Source organism: Megalops cyprinoides, chromosome 3 (assembly GCF_013368585.1).
Source record: "Megalops cyprinoides isolate fMegCyp1 chromosome 3, fMegCyp1.pri, whole genome shotgun sequence".
Lineage (NCBI taxonomy): Eukaryota > Metazoa > Chordata > Actinopteri > Elopiformes > Megalopidae > Megalops > Megalops cyprinoides.
The window spans coordinates 9117817-9141301 of NC_050585.1; the positions used below are offsets into that span (position 1 = coordinate 9117817).

General features: G+C 51.9%; 1 protein-coding gene across 4 annotated transcripts in view; it reads left to right on the plus strand.

Moving 5' to 3' along the window:
• LOC118774870 (RNA-binding protein Musashi homolog 2) overlaps positions 1-23485 on the plus strand; it is a 204228-nt gene that overhangs the window by 145130 nt on the left and 35613 nt on the right. For all 4 annotated transcript variants that reach the window (XM_036524427.1, XM_036524429.1, XM_036524430.1 and 1 more), the window contains exons 8-10: positions 3334-3416; positions 15816-15930; positions 21545-21619. In XM_036524427.1, coding sequence (XP_036380320.1) covers positions 3334-3416; positions 15816-15930; positions 21545-21619 — 273 coding nt within the window. The remainder of the gene's footprint in view (positions 1-3333; positions 3417-15815; positions 15931-21544; positions 21620-23485) is intronic.

The following is a 23485-nucleotide window of genomic DNA, read 5'->3' on the forward strand; positions in this document are numbered from 1 at the left end:
GCGGGATCTCTCCCCCCGCGGGGAGGGCAGGTGCGCTCGGCCTTCTCCCAGCCGCTCCTCGTGTCTCGCCTGCTGCTGCCACCCAGGGCGCCCCCCCCCCCGCCTCCCCGCTCCGCCACACGTGCGCACCCGTGACAAATGGCCCCTGACAGCTGATTTGTTGGTTGTCAGAAGTGGTCCGCGTGTGGCTGATAAGGACGAGGGGGGGTTGGGGGGGAGGCCGGGGACCGGGTGATGGGAAAGGGAACAGCATCTCACGATTCCAAACTCAGCCTGGAGACACACGCACACGCAGCCGGTCACGCTCGAGGCCCGGCGGCCGCTCCGTCCAGCAACTCCCCCTCCCCCCGCCCCCGCCCCCCCCGCATGCGTTTCGCAATCCGAGCCGCCTGGAAATTGCGAGCCTCGGGCGCGATTCAGGTCCATTCCGCAAATTCAAATCCAGTTCAATTCCGCTTCCTTTCAAATAAAAATCAGCAATTCAGTTTTGCTCCAATTTCACTTCCATCACAGTTCCACAATTTGCGATTGCTTTCTGCTCAGGTCAGTGCAAGGCAATGCTATTCCATTTCACTCCAAATTTCAGTAATAGAATAATAGTAGAATTATAGCCCATAAGCCATTCAAAATCTATGTATCTATCTATGTCTCTGCTCAGTATCCTTTTCGACACTTATAATAATTCCATCTTATGTGTCGTCAAATGCCAAACATCTTGTATCATGCTTAGTACATGTGCCAATAGTTTTCCACCTTTCACTGTCAAATTCAACTCTGTGTTGAAGATACTTTCTGTGTTGCAAAACACCTCCAAAGCTTCCAATTACAGTTCCACTCTTAATGACACTTGAATCAGAAATGACCGCATAATTCCTGCTTGGTTCACAAACGCAGTTGGTCTCAACCTCAGGTCTGGAGTGGTATATTTACTCATAAATCCCATTAACTTTTTTTTTTTTTTTTTTGCTGTGTGTTCAAGTAGGTGGTGCTCTGCTACGATTAATTAATTTCCCGAATCTAGCATTAAGTAATCAATCTTCTTTCCAGCCACCTAGCTGGCTGTGATTGCTCTTTGTATGAGCGGAAAAACTGCAGGAAATAATAGGCTGTAAATAATGAAAAAAAGGAAAGGGGGGAAAACAGGACGCAGATTGAAAACAATGACATCTTTTTTGATTAGCTGACACAGCAGGCAGTGTTTAGTGTTATGAAAGTGCTGGAAATGAAAAGGGCCTTGGGCCTGCCTGGACCCAGGCCGAGGCCCACTCCAAAGGACAGGGGGATCTGACGGACGGCCATCAAACGGCCCTGGAACCGGCCCCGTGTCGGCCTGCGCCTTTGAACAGAGCGGCGGGGAAGAGGGGGGTGGGGTATGTGGGAGGGGATGTTGGAGGGAGGAAGTTGGGGGGGGGGGGGGGTGAAAGGGGGAAGTTGAGTGGTCAAGTGCCTGTTCACTGCTCCAGGATGTCCTGATGAGGTGGTAGAGGAAGCCATCGAGGAAGGCGAGGTCGGCGGGGTCCTACCTAGGTCCCTCCCCCTCCACTCCAGGGCCAGCTTGCTGCCTTGCATACATTATGCCACCATGATGGTGACTGGAGCAGCAGGCATGTCTGCCGAGGCTGGAACGCTTTGCTGTACGGTGTTAACCCTCCTGACTGTGAACTCACCGGTGACAGTTAGACCTCCATTTCAGCAGGAAAATGCTGCAGCCAGGAAATATGCTGCCCCTCTGTTTGAGTCCAAAAGGAGTCCTATACACTGCGCAGTACCTCGGCATGGTGGTTATGGGGCGGGGCTTAAAACCAGAAGCTGATGGGTTTAAGCACCGTATTGTATAGTGGCACACTTGTGCAAGCTACTTAACCTGTTGTGGATCTGAGACATGTCCAGCACTTTAATTGCAGAGATGTACATGTGAGATAAGCTAACAAATAATATACAGTAAAACAAGAATCTGTGCGTTTTGTGGTGAGGGCAGGCGTGCTGGCACAGGTCTCCCTGCAGTCCGGCAGGCCCGCAGCACAGACCCGGCCGCGAGGCGGGACCCGTTGACTCGCGGGTCAGCGCGAGAGTGAAGAGCGTGCTGTTGCAGTTTGTCTTTTCCCCGGAATGAAGCGCGGGGGCCAGGTTACGCACAGTCAGTCAGAGGCCCCGGCGGGGCAGGAGAGGCCAGAGGCCCGTTTATCAGACCGCTGCTTATCGCCGGCCTCCTGCCTCTTATCGCCGCTTATCTCCCCCGCCTGTGGAGCGGGGTCTCCGGCTTCCTGTGTCTGGCTCCCTGTCAACCCCCCCCCCCCCCCCCCCCCCCCCCCCCCCCCCCCCCCCCCCCCCCCCCCCCCCCCCCCCTTGCTGACCCCGCGACCCTGCTTATCTTCCGTTTTCTTAAAAGCCGAGGCCTTGTCTAAACTCCGGAGGGGAGGCCGCGCTCGGTTTCGGGTGCGTGCCGTGTTTGCACAGAGTGGGCGCTGATTGCACCCGGGGCCCGCGCCTCCCGCATCCCCCGAAAAACAGCCACTATGCCCCCATCGCTTTCCATTTAGATGGAGCTGCTCGCCCCGCGATAGGCATCACCGCCTCCAGTGATAAACTGTTTACCACCCATTCCTTCCCCTGTTCATTCTAATTGGCTTTCATGGAAATTTACCTTCTGCCTCCACTGTGTGTCTTTGCGTGTTAGATGAAACAGCGTGGTCTTTGCACCGGAGGAAGTGAAGGAGTTACGGCCGCGAACATGAAAGAGTGTTACCGCGGATTGCGCGAGTCCGCTCCTGCCCGTCCTCCGCGGCGGCGAAGGAATGAGTTAAACGCAGAAACTCGGGAGTGACATTCGGATACCCAGGGCTCGCATTAACATAAAAACGAGAGCTTGTTATACACTGAAATATCAATGAGGGGAACACAAAATGCATTTAATGAAATTCAGATGCTTGGCCTTGCTCCACGAATCTCATTTAAATGGGCTTTGTGCTGTGTTTTCCATCTCGCCTTTGTGGAAGGAGACGTATGGCTCTTCTAATAATGTCTGAGATTTCATCATATTAGCAGCCGAGGATGTATACTGTACGGACGTGCGAAACGCACATCATCGGCTCCCACGGCGTCCGGGAGCAGGTGAATGAGCATGTCCCTCGCGGGGCCCACAGCTCTTCATGAATGTTACAGCGATCATTATCAGATCCGTGTGACATCCCTGCCAATGTAACCTTTTCCCTTTAAGACACAGAAAAGTAGTTTCTGAAAGTTCACTTTATTCACACTTGTTCTCTCTCTCTCTCTCTCCCCCTTCCCCTCCCTCCTTCCCCACCCCTCCCCTCTCTGTCTCTCCCTGGACAGGATTCGGCTTTGTAACTTTCGAGAACGAGGACGTTGTAGAGAAAGTCTGTGAAATTCATTTTCATGAAATCAATAATAAAATGGTAAGTCGTTTCATTTTCTGAAATTTTCAATCTGGGGGGATTAATATTTTATTTTCTCTTTAGCAGAACATTAATAGAGGAGAGAGTCAGTGGGGTGGGCAGCGTGGTCTGACAGTGCGGTGCTGTGTCTGGGCTGGAGGGGTGGGGGGGGCGGGGGGGGAGAGCTGAGCTTTTAGGGCTGTGGATGCAGTGGGGTGTACAGCCTAGAAACCGTGAAATTGTGTCTGTGAGTCCCGCCTGTCTGCCGGAGGGGCGGGGGGGCGGTGGGGGGGGGGGGGGTGGCTGTAGGGGTGCGGGAGGGGAGCACACACTTTCCTCTTCTGTGAATCCTTCTGCTAGAGGAGGCCAGGAAAGTTACTGCAGGAAGGGGCTGGATTTCATTAACCCCTTCGGGTCAGGCTTGGCAGTGCCATTTAACACTAACACCGATGTAAGCTGCTGGGGAATGCGCATTACTTTTGGAATGTGTGGAATGCTCTGGAAACAGAGAGTGATTTCAACCAAGTCCAGGGGCGTGTTGAGCCAAGTCACTCCAGCACCACATACCCACGCGGCACCTGCCACCAGGCATAGATGAAATAAATTCCTTTTTTTGTTTTCTTTTTTAGTTTTTGTTGGATTGTCTTTCCTTGAAATGTGGTGTATGACAAAGGAGAGGTCAGGTGAGAAACTTAGTTTGGGTAGATCACAGATAACAGTTATCATTTGTTAATTATGGAAAATTTAAATTTACATTGTTCTCGGAGGAGGCGCAGAGATCGGGATGGCAGGCAGGAGACATTGTGGATCCCAGGATTTTCGGTGCAGGGGCGTGGGTTGTGACTCACCCTCCTCCAGCCCATCAGTGCAGCAAAGTGGCTCCGACCCCAAGCGTGGTGGCGCCTCCCCCACCTGCGAAATACCTCAGCCTGCCCTCTGACCCCCCTCCCCCCCAGAACCCCACACACTCTCACCGCCCCTTCCACCAGAGCAGCCGGCGACCGACGGAAGGGGCGCAAACCCGAAACCGGGGGCCGGGGGCTGTGGCGCCAGCGTTTCAGCGCAGACATGTCGCGCTGCATCAATCACCGCGGCGATCGATCAACTCCGGGCCCGCAGCCTCGATGTAATCGGGTGGCGGGGGAGGCGGCGGGGGGAGGGGGGGAGGGGCCAGGTCAGTGGAGCGCCACGGCAACCCGAGACCCCCCGAGCCGGAGGATCTGGGCTCTCGCTCGCGTTGATCCCTGCGACACGGACAAGCTGTTCTCAAGACCAGGGGACAGACACAGTGGCTGGCTGCAGATCTATGGGTACAATACAGCCCTATTGATTTTTATATGATATTGCATCAAATGGTTTCATCGTTCAGGGAGCACTGAGCGAGAGCCGCAATTTCTTTATTTTTCGGCGCTTTTCGAGCATTGTTCATGCCATTCATGGGCAGCCCCCCATTCAATTGGACTACCAGGGAATTGCATGCATCGTTAGCGTCAGTTGACGAGCTTTTAAAAACGAGAAGAATAAAAGATTTCGAACACCGCATCCAGCACCGACTATTTGTCTCTCATAAATGACTACTTTGTCACGGTCCCCTGGTTTGGAAGAAGAGTTTGGAAGCCATCGCTAATGGGGCTTCAAATGAAATGGGTACAGGAGATGCTAAGGGAAGACGAGGATGGCGTCGAAGAGCTCAGTAAGAGAAACATTTAGCGTGTCTTCCCTCCTTTTTTTTTTTTTTTTTGGCCCCCATCTCTTAATTTCCAATTCAGTAGTAGAGTTCTTTTTGCCAACGAGATCAAAGCGGCCCCTGAAGCATCATCTGCTCGCAGCCTGTGCGGAGATTTGACTTGCAGATTTTTTTGATCATCATTATTATTATTATTTTGTAAACACAATAATGATGTCCTCCGTTCTGGAGGAACCGACGGCTGCTGGTAGGTGTCCTCTCTCTCCCGCCATCGCCACAGCGGCCATCTGTGACCCCCCCCCCCCCAGCCCCGCTCCAACCCTTCCCCTGTAAAGATGAAAGGGTATCCTCGTTGCCTATTTTGAGATCTCTGTGCCCGGCTCGAGCGCCGGCAAGATTCAAACGAGGCTGGAAACCGTCACAAGCGACGCCAGGTTTTCTGGAAGCGCGGGAAGGGGGTCGGGGGTCGGAGTTGGGGGATGGGGGGGGGACCCGGGCGCATGTCTGCGCTCCTCAGACCCGCGGCACCTCACGCGGAATCCTCCCGCCGACGGTTGCCTTTGATTTCCTCTCCGGGCACAGAGAGGACCATGAAACATTCAGCACGACTGCCCCCCCCCCTTCCTCCTCCTCCTCCTCCTCCTCCGGCCACACAGGGGGGAGGTCTGAGCGGAGCGCTCCTCAGACAGCTCCACTTTAGCCCCCCGCACTCTGACAGCGCTCTGACATCTGGGGTAGTGGAAAGGGAAGGGGATGTGGACGAAAGAGAGAGTCAGAAAGGAGAAGTATAGGAATTGGTTTCTTTTGAAATAAAAGTAGAGGGGGAGGGGGGGTTCTCAGCCCGATCGCACCGCAAATGCGAATAGCTTCCCGTGGTCGCTCCGCCCCCGTCCGTCTGCCTTGTTACAAAGAGCCTGGCTGGCCTTCGTTTCCCCTCATTGTCTTGCTCGTCCTCCCCCCCCCTTCAGAAGTTTTCAATTTATTCCCCGTCCTTTGAGGCAGAGGTGTGCTTTATTCATGCCGAATGTTCTGTCTCCGCCGCGTTTGCCGTTCCTGGGCCCTCTCTTCGCCTGTTTAACCTGGCACACGCTTCTCCGCTGTCTGACCCGCTCACGCTGCGCAGGCTTGCTGAACCGAGACCAGCCGCGGTCAGCGAGCGCCTGCCTGGAAACGGTGAAAGAAACTGGACGGTGTGTCCAGAGTGCCAGAACACTTTCTCTGGGACCATACTTCCCACCGTCCCACAGACTAGGAGGGGCCCTGGACCAGGGGCTGCAGAACAGCTGCTGAGAGGCAGGTTTGATGTTTAAAAGAACGACACTGACAGTCCCTGTGCTTGGCCGGGCACCTGGGCGTGTTGTCCGTCACCCGGGCCAGCTTTAGAGATGCCCATCCACTCAGTGGCGGTTATTTTTATATGCGGCGTCTCCTGACGGGACGTCCCGGCATTCGGCTACCAAATGCAGTCCCCTGGGCCGAGGAGTGACACCACCCCCCCCGTCCCCAGCTGCCCCGCCCTGCTGCTGGAACTAAGGCCTGATGACTCGGGCTGGCAAAGATCTGCTCACCGACCGGCGCCTACACTTTGGGCCTGATTACAGCCGCCGCCTAGACGCCTCAGCAGGGCCGAGACGCAGTTGGGGAGAGAGGCTGATTGAGAAAATGCCTCGCTTCTCTCTGCAGTGATTCCTGATCACCAGCGCCTTTCCTGATTGTTACACCCAGCTCTGCCTCCTATATGATGAAAGGCAGTAAATGACCCCGCGGGTGAATAAAGGCCGATCCCCAGTTCACCCTCACCTTCCGTCCCTCTCCCTGACTCCATACTGCCGCCTAGTGGCGAGTGCAACAAAGAAAACTTTTCTTTCAAGGCGTTTCTGGCATGCCATTTTTTGAGTGAGCGGGCAGGTATTCCTTCACAGGTGTGTCCACAAGCTAACCAGCTGAATTTAATTAGCACAACTCTTCAGCCAGGTAGAGGAGCTAATTATTGAAATCACCTTGTTTAGTGAATGGCTAGAACAAATACGTGGCAGGACTTTTACTTTCCGAAGCCAGGGTGTCCACCTCTGTACACCAGGCATTGTAGCATGTGACCCTCGCGTGCTTTGTGAGCTGAAAGTTTTGCCTGGGTCGCCGAGACGCAGAAGCGAGCGCGCAGCACGCTCTCGGAACCCGCGCCGATGTTTCCGTGTTGGCTCGGCGCGTGCGAAACGTCAGCGGGAGACGCGTCGTTATTAATAGCCCCAACATCTGTCACGCCGCTAATGGGTCGACGTTGGGAACACAGGGAAGAATTGTGAATGATGGGTGTGGACTTCTGGCGAGCACCGCTCCGTCAGCAGATCTTGGCTCTCGCCGCCGCTCCCCCCGGCTAGCACATGACAGATTCATGCGCGTTTTTTTTTTTTTCTTTTTTTTAGGAAAAAGAAACAATGGAGCCTGCCTGGACCGATCATTAGTCATGTTTATTCATAATTAACATTTGCACAATTGAGTCCGATCGCTAAGTTGATCATAATAATTAATTACGATGTGTGCAATTATAAATTGCATCACACAACAGCGCGCGGTTGGCGGCCATCTTGTTGGACTCGGACAGAGGAGGCGGACCGACCCTTCCCGGGCTGTGCAGGTGGCACCCCCTTTTTGGAACGTAGATGCTGGTGTGTGTTGGGACTGTTGCGGGGGGGAACGTAAGGAGCCCCCTCCTCTTGTTGGCCGTGGGGTGTCCAGGCTCATTCGGGCCTGCTCAGAGCACCCGGGACCCCGGGCTCTCCCCCAGCAAGAGCCCCGTCAAGAAGCAAGTGTGAGATAAGGGCCAAAGGCACCAGAACGCCAGCCCGCCGCCCGTCTCCCCACGCCGAGACTCAGGTCTGCGCCGGCGTTTTGAGATAATCCACCGCTGCAAGGAGGAAACTGGCAAAATTGGCTCATTTTCTTTTTTTTCCTTCTCCCACTTCCACACGGGCGCGTTCGCCTGCGCTCGGAACACCAGAGGAAGTGTGAGAGAGCTCTTTTAAAGAGAGGGGCCCCGTAGGCCGATCGGTCTCAATCTACGGGTCAGTGGAATAATTTGTTTTTTTCCCCTGTCAAGGGCTGAATTTGTTGTCTGGAAGCGCACCTGTTTGAGGCGGCCCCAGACACCTCGGCAGCTGTGGATATATTTGCACAATCTTCCTGGAGTGTTTTAAGAGTGGGTTAAGCCGACGGAGGGCAATTGTGATATTTGACAAGATTACAGTTATTCAGCTGGATGTAATGGAATCAAAGCGATCCTTGAAAGTGACCTGAGATGTCAGAATATCGAATGGAGAAAAATTCAGTCGCTTCCCTCCCCTCTTTTAAAAAAAAAAAAAAGAAAAAGCCCGGATCAAAATCTCCTACATGTGATTGACCTTGCTGAAAGTACAAAATAATACTGAGAACAACACTGGAAACGTAACCGGATCTCATGGTCTCAGATGTGCAGCAGAACAGCATTTTCTTCTATACAGATTAGCCTCTCTGTGCGCTACTGCTAACACTGAGTCATGACTAAAGGCCTCAAATTTCTGATTTTTATTTGGTTTCCAGCACTTGCCTCCGTGCCATGAAATAGATGTTCTCCTTTGGAGGCGTAAATAGCTTCTGACAGCATTTTTGGGGGGAGTATAGATTTCTGTGTCATAGGCGAAATAGCTGTAAGTGTATCAATAATGTACATGGCCCCAAGTCTCCAATGTAATTTAATTCAAGTTGCTGTGAATTATGCTCCACTGTTAAGCTGAGGGTTCGCGTTGCCTACGGGCAGGGAAGCAGCAGGCTTTTTTATTTATTTTTTATTTTCATAGTAGTATTGGTAATAGTTGCAGTAGAGGCAGGGAAGCTCTCCAGTTGTCACAGTTTGTCATTTGTGACCTCTGACCTGTGGGTGGGGTTTTTGGGGTGTGAAACGTTGCGGAGCGCTGCTGTCCGTTCGGCTGAGTAGAGCCTGAGACCCACGGCTGTCTGAACTCGGTCGCCTTTCCTCGAAGGACGCCACGGCTCGGTGGCTCTCCATCACCGCGTTCTAACACCCAACGCGCTCGAGGTCTCAAACACGCCGAGCGAGCGGCTGTACCACCACGCCTGGATCTGACAGGGAAGACGATTCACGCCCGAAACCGACACCGCTGGTTTCTGCTCAGACGGCGAGGCTCATGAACATTTAAACGTCGATGGCCCTCGGAACCTGAAACACTACAGATACACCCCAAATTCTGCGTTGGGCTGAATTTCGCCCCCGAATTCAGCTTGCGAGAACAGCTGCCCCCCCCCGCCCCCCCACCTCCCCCTCCTCGCCGCTGGCTGTCCTGATAATGCCACCGCATTGAGGTTGCTCCCTCCTGTCGGCCGGCCAATTTGATCTCATTTCAAGGCTTAGCGGCGGCGAAACCCGACACAGCCAGGCTCAGCTGGTGCGCCGGGCACCAATCAGCCGAGAGGGGGGGAGGGACGTGACCCGCCCGCCTCCCGCTCTGCCTCTGCAGGCCAGATGGACCGGAGGAGATTGATGCCTGCTGCTCGGCTCCATCCGGACCATCGCAGCCCCGTCTCCCGCCCTCCCCTCTCTTCCTCCATCCTCCATCCTCGCAGTTTGCTGCTGTCTGACATTGTAAATGGTCCCTGGCGCCGCTGAGATGGAGAGCGGGCCTGATATTTTTAGACTTTTTATTTATCTTTTCTGCTCGGATTATTAACTCCGTCACTCCGACAGTCTCCTCTGAACGGGGGTACAACATCTGTCTCTGTTTGCGAGGGGCCCGCGTCTTCGCCACGCGCACACCTTTCCTTTGTTTGGTTCAAGCGCCCTCCGAGCGCCGCGCCGCGCCGCACTGCGCGCCCGCCTCCATTCAGCGGTGGCCGAGCTCGCAGTCTCCTCGAGCCTCCGTGGTTCCGCGGGCGTCAGCCTCTCGTAGGAGACCGTCGGAGAGAACAGTTCCCCGCTTAGGGTGAAGCCTGCCATCCGTTTCACTCCGGTAGGGTGCGTTTTCTCGTAAAAAAGTGGCTAGAGTTTGATTCGGACGGTGTGTTGTGCTCCTTAGGTTATGGATACATTTTCTCAAACAGATCATCCGATTGCGATGCACAGCTCACCTCAGCCCCGCCCCCCCCCCCCAGCCTCCCTGAAAAGCGAACCATTGATAAGGGGCTGATGATAGGGTGGGTGAGAGAGGTGGACAAGGGAGAGGATCCTTGTGCTTGGGTCAGTTTGAAAAAATTGAAAGGCTTCATATCTATTTTTTGTATTAATTGTGTTAATCAGAGGCCAGGTACATTTTTGGGTGCTCTGGGTGTAAGAAAAAGCATTAAATTCAGTTAAATTCACTGTGGTTTGGAGAGACTCTGGTAAATAGAATCACTTAAAGTAAGCCACACCTCTGCTCTTCCTGTATATGCCAGACAACAAACTGTTGTTTTGGCCCCCGCCCACACCCAGCCCACATCACACCCACGAGGATAATATACACGAGAAGCCTTGTTAAGCTCTCGTTGTGAGCTTCAAGCCCGCGCTTCTCCAGACCGGCAGAATGTCAGCCGCACTTCAAGGTTATCCATTCATGCCTTCATCGTGTCATCGGAGCTGTAAAAGAAAAGGAACGCGGTAATATTCGGCACTAAAGAGGGGGGATCGCTGCGGAGGGCCTTAAACCCGTCCCGGAGCGGGCGACAGGAATGCTGATGGAGGGAAACCGAGCCCCACCGGCTCGAGGAGCCACCCTCCCCCACCGCAGGTCACCGTGCTGCGGGGATAAGCCCTCCCCCCCCGCGCCTCTGGCAGAATAACTCCCCGAGTAGCCTGTATTCACACGGCCAAGCGAAAGGGCCCGTCCCGGCGTGCAGGTCCTATGTTCGGATTCATTTCGTGGTGACGGGATTGTTGCTCAACTACCTGAGACTGTAATGTAGCCGAGCTGTTCGCCCCGCCTCAGCCCACCCTGCCCTGCCCTGCCCGCGTGAGGATGATCAGAAGGGCACTGCCAATGCTGCCCGTCCTCCCTTATTTGTAATTGAAAGATGACACCATCCAGGAAAATGTCGACCCGGAAGCAATTGGGGGGCAGGGGACGGTAATAGAGGGAGGGGAAAAAGAGCAGCATCAGAGGGAAACGAATTTGGCAGCATCGGCGGTGGCGGCGCAGCTGAAAGGTCAGCGCAGGGGGCCGGGCATCTGTGAGCTTAATCTGCCTGTCCCACCTCCCCGTCACTAATTGCCTTCCCGTAGGAACCGGGCACGGCCGCGACCATCACTCGCCTCCCCGTCACGCACAACGGAGGCAGCGAACACCCTCTGCGTTTAAACACGGCGTACGCGCTGCCCGCCCAACCCCCAAATCCCCCTCCCCCCACCCCCATCCATCCTGCCACACCAACATCATGGCAGGGTCAGAGGGTCAGAGGTCACAGTTAGCAGCTGCCAGGGCTGCTTTCACACTGATAGCGTTGCATAAGGATAAGCTGAACCCGATTGTGTTTATCATTTGTTTTTTTCCACCGCGTCGGGAAATGTGTCGGAGCGGTGTCCGTATATGGGTCACTCGAGAGGCGGAGGCTGCATCTCCCCGCAGCCCGTGTGACACGCACTCTGCACATTTTTTCTGGCGTCATGCTTGATTCGATCTCTGTCTGTCATCTTCCCAGGGGCGTGGCATCTGTAACAGGTTGTGGGAGGGGGTTTGGGGTGTGGCACTGAGGGTGAGCGACACAGGCTGTGTGCATCAGAGGGCTGTGCATTTTTTTTTAAGGCCTCCTCCTCCTCCTCACCCACAGGCCATTAGCGGTGGGCTGCATGTTTTCATTAGGAGCTGAAGGGCCTCATCAGCGGCCGCCCCGCTCCCTCCGTGGAATTAGCCGAGGGATGATGCGTAATGCCGAGCGGCACTTAACAGGCTGCTGATGATGGTATGGATCACGGCTCGTTCTCCACGGTCGTCAGCCTCCCTTTCCCGCTCCCATCTCTCACGAGGGCCCCGTCAAATTAGCTGCACTCGGGTGTACCTGCCGCGCCCTACCAGAGAAGCCCATTTTCTTAATTGATGCACTACTCCACACCATCCTATTGTTAACTGTGTGTAAAGTGTAGCGTTCACATGAACCTGCATATGGAAAATATGTATAAACAAACTAATTATCAAGAGATTTTCCCTAAGTAGAAACTGTTGATGTTTATGTGACCTTCGCAGAAGCAAACCTGTTGACTCTCGGGTGTTTTTTTCGAACACTGTAGTCATCGAAAGATGAAGTGTGTGCGTGTGTTGACAGGATTCACGAGACAGTGAGCAGCGGCTTAGCTTCAGTGCCAGATCAGGATTAGCAAAACTGTCCCACTGACCTGTTCACCACGGCTACAGAAGTGACGACCGGAGTGTTACACGCACCAGCATTCCTCCCTCTATGTTTCACACCCCACGGTTTGCCACTGTATTCACCAGCCGTGTCAGATACACCGGCACAGTCGAGCACAGTTTCTATCCTTCGCCGCATTGATTTGAATAGGAGATGTAACATTAGCAGGCCTAGAAAAGCCAGCCAAGAACAGAACATGCTGATTGGCTCTTTTCAGTACATGCCCTGTCTAGCTGCGGCGTTGAGTCCGTGGCAGCGCGGCGAGGTAGAGACGAGAGGAGATGACATGCTGTATAACCGTCAGGTCCCGGGAGGCTCTCGCAGGCATGTCATGCCAAAAAAATGGGAGGGGGAACGAAACCCAGTTCTGACTTAGACAAGAGAAAGAAGCCTCCCGTAACAAGCATCTGAAACGCTTGATCATCGCGCCCCCTCACGATTGGCTAAAGGTGTCTGTGCAACACAAGGCCAACCTCTCCGACCGCTGCTGTGTGCCTGACCCTGGCCGCCGCAGTGTTTTGTGAAAGTGAGATCCTAATTTTGCTTGAAAGCCAGTAAGTAGTGAAAATGTTCGGTTCGTCCTCTGGAGTGCTCCTCTTGCAAAGCCAGACTAACTCTGCGTAGCAGAAACTACTTTTAAATATATTCATGGATTCCGACACACTTAAAGAGAACGAAAAAAAAAGCATATCCTAAGTGTGACATCTGATGTGGCTATTGTTGCTGAGTACTGTACTAGGTATTGGCGAGCTAATTTGGCTAATTTAGTTTCACAAGAATCTTAAAACGAGAGCATGCGCCCATCCCCACTCCATGTCGCAGTTCACAATAACAGTATTTAGTGCACTTTGAGTGTGGACAATTTCAAAGCCTGATTGCAATCACAGAGTGTAACAAGTTTCAGAGATCATTCAGGATGAGCCAAAAATGTCTGAAGATTGCACGACCTAACTACTTTTTGAAAACGCCTCCTTCAGTAAGGGAAATACTTGCCTCATGTTAATGTCGATGGTTATGCTCTTTATGATACTCTATGCACTCAATGTTCTGTAATTTGTAAGTAGCTCTGGTTAATAGCGTTAAAAAGCCAATTTAGCTGAAGCCAAAAACAACCGACTGCACTGCTGAAGACATTACACCGACGAATATTTGTTAATCCTCATTATTTTGTTGGATAATTACATGTGCGTGGCTATTCTGTGAAACTCATTTCCATATTTCACTTTGTGTCTTTGCTGTAGGAACTGTAGCACCAACTATTAGGGAAAATACAAAGTTCTTCATCTAGCAAACAAACTGACGGAGCATGTAGGCAGAAACAGACTCTGAGAAGATGAGCCTCGACTTTTTCTTATTTGTACTTATCAAGTCTTTTTATATGAACTCAGCCGTAGATTTTCAGCTTGTTCAGTTTTTAGGTGGAAAGTTACTGTTGTGAAGTGTTGTGTCATCCTCTGAATTCTGCCGACAAATTAACAATAATCAACAAAGATTAATTAAAGCAAAACTCTGCTTTCATTCCAGAAGGGTAGTAAGCATTCTACGGTGACAGTGTCACTTGAAGAGAGGGCAAAGAAGACAAAAAATACACTATGCTGTTTGTAGTGAGGGGCGTACCGTAGTAGACATGCATACATTGGAATGAAACATTTACGCTATGTTTTTAATGCTAATTTTGTGGTAGTGTCTGGAAACAGTTCATTTGGGTTTCTGCAGCTGGGTTCCGGTGGGTTTCTCCACAGCTCAGGTTCTGTCCGTTAGAGCCCTAACTGGTGCTGTGAATGCGTATTTCACCACTGGGTGTGTGCACTTCCCTGATATTTTGTACACTGTGTATAAATCGCAGCCTTTGCCTGAAGCAGGAGCCCACTGCCATGTTGACAATTTGGAAAGGAGTTGGGGGGGGGGGGGGGGGGGGGGGGTCTTCGCGGTCGTCAAACGGCTGCGTGGCCAGCGCCGGGGCAGGCGACGGCGCGGGAATGGGAATAGGATCGGCATGGCGGTAAACAGACAGGAAGGCCGTCCGGCTGCGGGAGGCGGGGAGGCGAGGAGCTGGACGGCAGACAAACAGATGGACAGGCCGGGGGCCGAGCGGAGCGGGCTGGCAGACAGATCCGCCGGTGCGGCAAACGGCCCCGGCCTACCAAAGGGGGGGGGGGGGGGGGGCAGGGTAGACCCGGGCAACGAGGCGGCCCTGTCAGCCGCCCGTGTTCCTGTATATTTCATAAAGCGCTCAGCAGGATGGGAGAATGCACCGCACATATTATACCGCTGCAGATGACTCCCACCCCCTCCACCCGCACCCCTCCCCCCCCCGATCGGTCTGTCAGGTCAGAATGTTATTTCGGTTCCCGTCTACCTCCTAGTCAGGCCTGCTGTGTCTACCACAGCTGCGCCCCCTCTCTTGGACGGACGGACGTTTCACCGGGGTGTATGCGCATACCGCCCTTTTCCTCCTTTATTTATTCATTTATTTTCATCTATAGGGCTACACGCTCTCCTGCGTATCCGTGCTCGTATGCAGGCGCTCACAGACACGACGTGACCGGGAACATCAGACGCTACACAGGCAGCGGGGGCGTTATCAGGGACCGGACTGTTCACGCTCCTCACCGACAGATTTGGCCGGCGCGCCGAAACCCCACTTAGATATGCGTCGTGCAAGAGGTTGAAATGTCAGTCAGAGCGGGGGGGGGGGGGGCTCTGGTGAGGTGGGGTGTGAGCGCGTGACGGAGAGGCAGACGGTGGGAATGAAAGCGCTCGGGGTGGAATGGGCTTGATGATGCGGACCAGACGAGCACGCAGAAGAGAGGGAATTTGGGGAAACTTTTGCCTGAAGATCTAAAGCCAGCCTCATAGTTCAGCAAACAGATAAAATAAAATGATGCCTTATGATGGGGGGGAAAATCTGCGGCGACACTTCCATTTTCGGAGGGGAAAAGCCATTTCCTCTCTCGTACTTCTTGTACGCTGAAATACATTAAAGGTCCCTCGTTCTCTCTTGTGAGACGCCGACAGTGTAGCGCCACCAGGTGGCGCTGTGTTAATAGTCAAGTAGCCATGGGAATGAGCTTTGAGTTCTGTGCAGTAAAGGGTGAAATTAAAAGCTTGGTCGTGAGCAGTTGCAGTTTAATGTGTGTAGAACAAAGCAGTCACGTCCCCACATTTCCTCCTGTGCCTCTCATGCGGAATGTGAGAACTGTTTTTCTGTCAGAGGTCCTCCTGAACAAATTGGTGTTAGACGCTTCCACAGGATGAGGCCAGGGATAATGTAACTGGGATGAAAGTGAATTTACAGATAGACAGGAGGATGGTATCACACGGCCCCGCTGACCCACGCCGGCTTTCCTCTGGTCTGTTCACAGGTAGAATGTAAGAAAGCCCAGCCCAAGGAGGTGATGTTCCCGCCCGGGACCCGGGGCAGGGCCAGGGGCCTCCCCTACACGATGGACGCCTTCATGCTGGGGATGGGCATGTTGAGTAAGTATGAGGATTCCCAACCCACATGTACTGGAGCAGCAGAGCTTCAGTAGAAAATAAGAAAGGATTCCACTGTCATGGGTGCTGAGAGAGGGAGAGCCGCTCCCCTTCTCCACCCCCCCACCCAACATGACCATCACCCATCAGGGAGACAGACTGAGAGAGGCCTCTGCCTACCGCTACCATGTTTTGGTCGCAGCCCGCAGAACACGCGACGACATTTGCTGTAGATTTGACAAGAGAAAGACATGCAACATAGACACTGAAGAGCCCACCCCCCACATACACACACACACACACACCCCCACTGGAGGCTGATTGTCACCCTTGCTTTAGTGACAAGGGATAACTACTGAGCGATTGATCGTCAGCCGAAAGTAACTGAAGCAAATAAATCGTTTGACGCCGGGGTGCAGAGTCCGGGCGGCGGTCTGATGGAAGCCGCGGGATAGGTCGTCCTGCCTTTAATTTGGCTTGATGAAGCCTCACAATGGCCGCGCAGGAAAAAAAAAAAAAAAAAAAAACGCCATTGGTATTCCGCCAGCCCCCTTTGCCAGCGCGCCGGCCCGGGTCCCAAGACCACCCGAGCCCGGCTGCACATTACAGAGCTAAATGAAGAGGAAAATTAAAGTAATGTTATAGTATGAATTTATCATTCCATCAGCCTGACCTCCAGAGTGCTGAATAATAGAGCATGGGAATCAGAGGAGCTTCATCCGCGGCGCCAAAAAATAAACGCCACCGTTTTTTTTTTCTCTTTTTTTTTTTTTCTTCTGAAAAATTCTTAAAATATTTGTTTTTGTCGATGGTGATTTTTACCGTCGGCGCAGGCGGCGGCCCGGCAGACGAGCGATTTTCGTTGGATTAAACTTCAAAGCGAGTCGTGAACTTTTTGGAATTTATCGCGGATCAGAGCGACGCTCCAGAGCACATGCAAAGCAAACAGCGGAGGAGCCGAAGTTGGAGGATGCGCTGAAGTGCTGGGCGGGTGAGAATATTAACTGCCGGGTTATTTAGAGACGCTCTTATCTAAATGAAATTGGAAAAGCAGGACAGCGAAACATTCCTTTCAGTAATTTGCATAAAAAAAAAAATCGGGGCTCATTATTTAAGGAACTGTAATTCCTTACGTGCCAAATCTCATTAAAACCCCTTCTCCGTTCCATTGTTTACCGCACCTAATCGCGCCATTTATCTTTGTGTTATGCCGCATGTATGTTTGCTGAAATTAATACACATTTAAGCCTGTGCAAAATATGGGTGTACCAGATGGGTAATTGATTTTAAAGTGAATCGGAACTGTTGAGCCATAAAATAGGTACATTAGCATGCATATTAATAACGCAAATAAGAGGGCGAGGAAGCCGCCACCAGGCCAGATAAAGTGACAGGCCTTATTTACTGAGGTGCCAAGAGGCGGCGGGACGGAGAGAGGGGGAACATCGGCGCTTAATGAGTTTCCTCTCCTGCCGCTGTCTTCAGATCTCGCTCCGCCGGCGCTCTCTCTCTCTTCCCCCCTCTCTCTCTCTCTCTCTCTCTTTGCGGGACGTAACCCAAGGGCCCTGTCACCTGTTAACGCTGTCTCCGCCATCACGCGAGCAGTGAGAGGCAGAGAACGCCATTCTGCTCCCGTTTAAGGCCATAGCATCGGGCTTTCTGCTCGCGAGGGAAAATTGAATAGTAATTTTCCACGGGTGGTGGCGGCACTCCTCCGTAGCAGTTTTTTGGGGCCGAGAGCCGTGTGCGTTCCCGTCCCTAAAAGCTGTTCGGCATTTGGTGAATGGCCGTACACGCGTGTTTGAAGGGCCTGGACAGGCCCCAGATGCGCTGGATGAGAGCCGTATTGCATATGACCAGTGGTTAGTGTCATTTTGCGCGTGGTAATGGTCCTGCAGATGGGCTCACATGATCGCTGTGTTGGAGAGGGATGCAGAGCTCTTTGTTGTGTGCCACGTCCGTTGGTTTTGTGTGTTTGGTTGAGTAATGAACAATGTGATGTCTATACATTATGCCTATGTATGTATACATGTGTGTGTGTGTGTGTGTGTGTGAGAGAGAGAGAGAGAGAGGAATGAAAATTGAAAATTGTGTGTGAGCTCATTTAAGCACATATGCATGGTTTTATATGTGTATACATCTTCGATTGGATGATAGTTTGTGTGTGTGTGCGTGTGTGTGTGTGAGAGAGCGAGAGAGAGAACTGCATGTTTGCACACACCTGATCAAGAAGACAAAAGAATATGTGTATGTGTGTAAGGGCTGTGAAAATGGTGTGCGTGAGAGTTAGTTCACATCTTTATAATTACTTGAGCGTGCTTGAGAGTGTGTGTGAAGACTGAAAATTGTGGACATTACGTGTCTGTGCAGTTGCATGAAAGTTCTTCTCTGTGTGTGTGTGTGCGTGTGTGTGTGTGTGTGTGTGTGTGTGTGTGGGCCTGTGTGTGTGTGGACTGTGTGTGTGTGTGTGTGTGTGTGTGTGTGTGTGTGTGGACTGTGTGTGTGTGTGTGTGTGTGTGTGTGTGTGTGTGTGTGTGTGGACTGTGTGTGTGTGTGTGTGTGTGTGTGTGTGTGTGTGTGTGTGTGTGTGTGGACTGTGAAAATTGTTTGCATGTAAATGCTTGCACACAAGTGTGCAGTTGAAATGATGAGTGTGCTTGTGTGTGAGAGAGATGCTTAGCAAGGTGCAGTGGGTCCTTTGTGTCAATAGAGTGAAAACACAGTGCACTCTGGGTCAGCCCTCCATGAAAGCTCCACATTATCTGTGTGTGTCATGACCTCTTTGATGGGAAAAGGAACAAAAGATGCACCAGGCCACTCTGTGTGTGCTGTTGTTGGTGGCTAAGGGTGAAGTTGGCCAACAGCACAGTAAATGAAGGCCTTAAATTAACGCATTACAGTGCCCTTGTACCTGTGCAGTTAAATATCTTAGTGTTACGTAAGTGTTATGTAAGTGCATTTTGTCATACAGCACTTAATGCATGGGAACCCCATAGTACATCATCATGTCCAACATTAAAGAAATCAAAGAATTAAAGATATAAAAAAATGTAGGTCTTATAACTTCTTAATATATAGTGTAATTGAACGTGTGTATTTGTGTAGCACTGACATCTTACTGATCTATGCATCATGGTATAATCGTGTAGGTACATGTGTAAGTACATTAAAAATTGATGGGGTTCCATACAGTAAGTACTGCTCAACAAGGTGTGCTTTTGTAATGCTTATGAAACAGTTTCATGTAATCAGTGTTTAGCATTAGCGTGTCTGAAAAGGGGGGAAAAATGGCTCAAAGATTGCTTAGAAACTGCATGCACCTGATGTCCGTTACTCGCTGTTTAGAGGTGGTTGTACTGCTCTACCGCAGCTGTCCACAGAAAGAGTGCACTCAGAGCAAGCATCTAAAGACTATATAGTCTCTTAAAAACCAAATCAATGGCGTTAGGTCATCTTTCCAAACTCTCTTCATTTTTAGGCCAAAAATGTACAACATTTAAAAATGTAATGCTATTTTTGCATTCTGGTAGCGGGCTGGCGTATTTGCCACGTCTTCTCAGTTCACTCACCCTTGCTGCAGCAGCCATCGACAGCACTGGTTTTCTCCGATCCAGCACACGTGAGACGCAAACTAGCTTTGCCTGGACCCTGACGAAACAGCCGAACGCACAGGGAGAGAGAGAGAGAGCGGTGGTAAGGCTAACCAGTTAAACGGCAGATGGACGCAGATGCAGGAGGAATCGGTACGCCAGGGCTAGCTCACTAAATCAGCCCGTTCCCTGACAGTGGTGCCACACGCAGCCACGCCGCGCTTCCTCTCTGACACCGCTTTGTGTCCCGCCGCTAAAAGGCGGCTTTTCAGGGTTTTAAGGATTAAATTGAAGTCTCCCCATGGGCAGCAAACTGTGGTTTGGTGTTTATTACCTAGACTGTAATACTGCAAGTTTGGACTGGAAATTGGAGTAGCGGGCTGGTTGCCAAGCGCTGATCCCCCGCTGCTCCAAACTGAACAGGTACCTTGAAAGGCTGAAAGAGCCCACCTCCTCTTTGTTTAAAACAACTGGGTTCAGCAGCTTGCCAAAAAGGGTTGAACATCAGCAAATGAACAGTTTTAAGGGAGGAAATTCCTTCCCCTGAATACATCCTTGAAAACAGCTCTCTGTGATGACTCAAAACAGCCATTCTGACCAATGGATGCCCTGGTAGGGAGAGCTGATGTGTGCCTGTGAGCCAAACCTGCAGTGTATCATTTTGCCAGGTTAAACAGAAAGACTTTTCAGTTCACTCCATCATTGAGCCAAGTGGATTACGACATGTTTACTGTACCTTAACAGGCCCCTTGGGGTTTACCCTAAGTAAAACCGAGGGAAAGTGTTTGACTGGACATAGCGATGGACAGACCTCATGATGACCCACTGTGTTGTGTGTATGGTAGGGTGAGTTTCATTTCAGAGCATCAAGTTAGCATCAGGCATTTGGGGACAAGTTAAATGATAGCTGTAATGTAAACGAGAACAGCTTCATCCAAGAGCAGTCCTGTAACAGACTCCAAACATGCAGCTGTGTACTTTAATCTGAGACTGAGGGCGCTGTGTGCGCGCTCTCCCACCCACACACACACACACACACACACACACACACACACACACACACACAAACATGCACACATGCTCTCTCAATATGTTTGCTCCCATTAAGTGCTGCCGCTGCTGTTTGAAAGCCGTCCAGATAATTAACTTTTAGGCTTACGCGTGTAATAAGGCGCCGAGACAGAAAAGGGACAATAAATCAGCTGCTCTTAACTTTCCGTCGCGCTGCTGGGCTCTTCCGGCCCAGTCGTCCCGTCTGCCCCCCCCACACACCTCCCCACGCCTCCCGGCCTGGCAGCAGGACAAGTGCAGCATGTGCGCTGGGCTCCGTCCCACTCCTGCGAGCGCTAGCAGGATGCGCTCGGCCAGTCGCAGCCAGCCACAGAGTGCTGATTTGGGGATATGTGTTTTTTTTTCTTTTTTTGGAGGGGTTTGTTCTTAAGAACGTAATGATAATAAGCAGCGGAAAAGACGGGGGGGGGGGGGGGGGGGGGGGGGGGGGGGGGGGCTGTGGACAAGTTCCTGGCCATCATCATTAAAAGTTTCTGCATCAGCAAAGATGGCAAAAGCGAACAGATTGCAAACAAATTCCCAAATAACACGCTCCATTTTCAGAATGGTTTCACATCTAGGCATTAACTTCAAAACTGTCACATTTCAGCTTAAAAATTGTTTGATATGTATGTGTATTATATTTGTTTTGTGAGATATTGTCTTATATCATTTAGAGAACACTACATGTCTGAGGGAGTGCCGTTTCATCCAGTCGTTGTTTCTTTGTTGTGTCTTCATGACTGATTAGCCTGGGCCGTAAAACAAGGTTATTGATCAATGGCGGTAACACGGCAGCTCCAGACAGGTCCGCTGTCAGTACCAGGGAGCGAGGCCACGCTCCCGGCGACAGGGCTGCATCCTAACCGCATCCCAGGCCTCCCTGCGACTAATCTGCAATGTAGAGAGCAGCGAGGGACCCGCTGTGACACCAGGAGGGTTTCACTCATGTCCTCTCCCCTTTTCTCCCCCCCCAGGTTACCCAAACATCGTGGCGACGTACGGCCGTGGATACACTGGATTCGCCCCAAGCTACAGCTACCAATTCCCCGGTAAGTCACCTGTTAAACGCTTGCCCTCAGGTGCCAGTTAATGGCCTCCCCGGTAGCTGACAGACACGTGCGCTTGCCACACGAGCCCTCCCCTGTCCTCTCCTATTCCCCCCTCCCCGGGGAGGGGCCCACGGTTGGCATGGTGTGCGTGAGGTCACTTCCTGCTGGAGGGAAGGCGTATGAGTCACTTGCTGACGGTTGGCGCTGAGTCCTCATCTGTCTGAATGACAGTCTCAGCTGCAGAACCTGTGAGAAGTGTATAATGTGTTAGGATATGTTAATCTGCAAGTATGAATCTGTAAAGCTACCTTAGAATGCCATCATGACTATGATGGTGGGGGGGATCCTTCTTACAGTGGAACAAGTACGCCTTTTCACCAAATATGTGAAAACCAGATTTAGCATGTCCTTGTGTGGAAGGGTGGCTCACCTGGTCAGAGTTGTTTTCTCTGAAAGCGGTAATTAATTTCGATTGAAAGTGATATAGCACGCCGAGGGCTTGCTGTACATGCTGCGATTCACATAAGCAGCTGTAAGCATTTCTAAACATTTACAGAATCTGTTTGCTCTACCGGACATCAGTGAAATCAGAGATAAGGTAGGATAGGTAGATAAGGTAGAATCTGAAATGTATGATGGGATCTCTGTTTTTTATTAATAAAGGAGGTGGGCTGTAGGTGCGATTCTCCAGGACTGCGGCTTAATCGTTTATTGGTGACACCCTGGCGATAATCATCGGGAAGCCTCAAGGCCTCTAATTACGAGATAAGAGTGTCAGGTTGGGGGGGGGGGGGGTGGCCATGAAGTGTCACACTGCCTTTCTGTCTCAAAATAATCCTGACATGATGAAACACGTTTGCTCAGCGATTGGTTGGTGGTCATTAACACATCTCTAACAAATACCCACAATGCACCTTCAAAAGGACATATTGATTTTATTTAATTCATCCAGAGCAGTTTTGTTTAAAAAAAACTAAAAAAAAATTGAGTACTTAGCATTAGTACTTTCACTGGCAGGTGGAATTGAAATAGTACATGCTGCTAAATTCAAATAGAATATTATTGAAACGTATGAATGAGCGATTTGGGCGGGGGGGCAGTAATGAAGAAGTGTGAATTGGCAGGCCCTCCAGAAGCCGGTGGCGTGGCTAAGCTCGGCGGAGGGGATTGAAACATCACCGCCGGCTTAGCCCCCTTCCAGCACTCTCAGCGACTAAACCCGTCCATCGGTGCATTATGCAGGCGGTGCCCCACATCTGAGGTAGATGCACGTACACAGACACAGACACAGACACACACACACACACACACACACACATATACACACACATACACACACACTCTCTCCCTCTTTCCCTCCAGCGCCTGTCCCTTTTAAATGACTATTATATTTCCATTAGGACCCCTGAGCGCGTGTCATTATGCGCGCCTGACAAAAGATGAAAGCCGAAGCCTCGGGACAAAGGCTGCGGCGGCCTGCTTATTTTCCGAGAATGTGCACCGTATCAAGGGGAAGGTGTTTTTCCCCCCAGCCCGCCACGGCCTCCTCCTCCCCGGCACCCCCGAACACGAAGTCACCAGCGTTCCCGCGTCCACCCAGACAGCGTCATGGCCTCTGGCCCCAGCCACCACCCCTTCCCTGATTGGGTGCTCCCCTTCCCCTCCGCTGGCTCCGAGGTGGCCCTCCCGAAAGCGGAGGGTGGGCGTGGGCGTGGGTGCGGCGGTGATCGCATGCTTAACTTTTCGCCCACGGCTAATCCCCCCCAGCTTTCACCCCCTCCAAAACGACGGCCTCTCTCTCTCTCCCACGCGGCCCCACGACGCGCTCCCTTTCTCCGCCTGCATCCGATAGCGCCGCTGACCTTG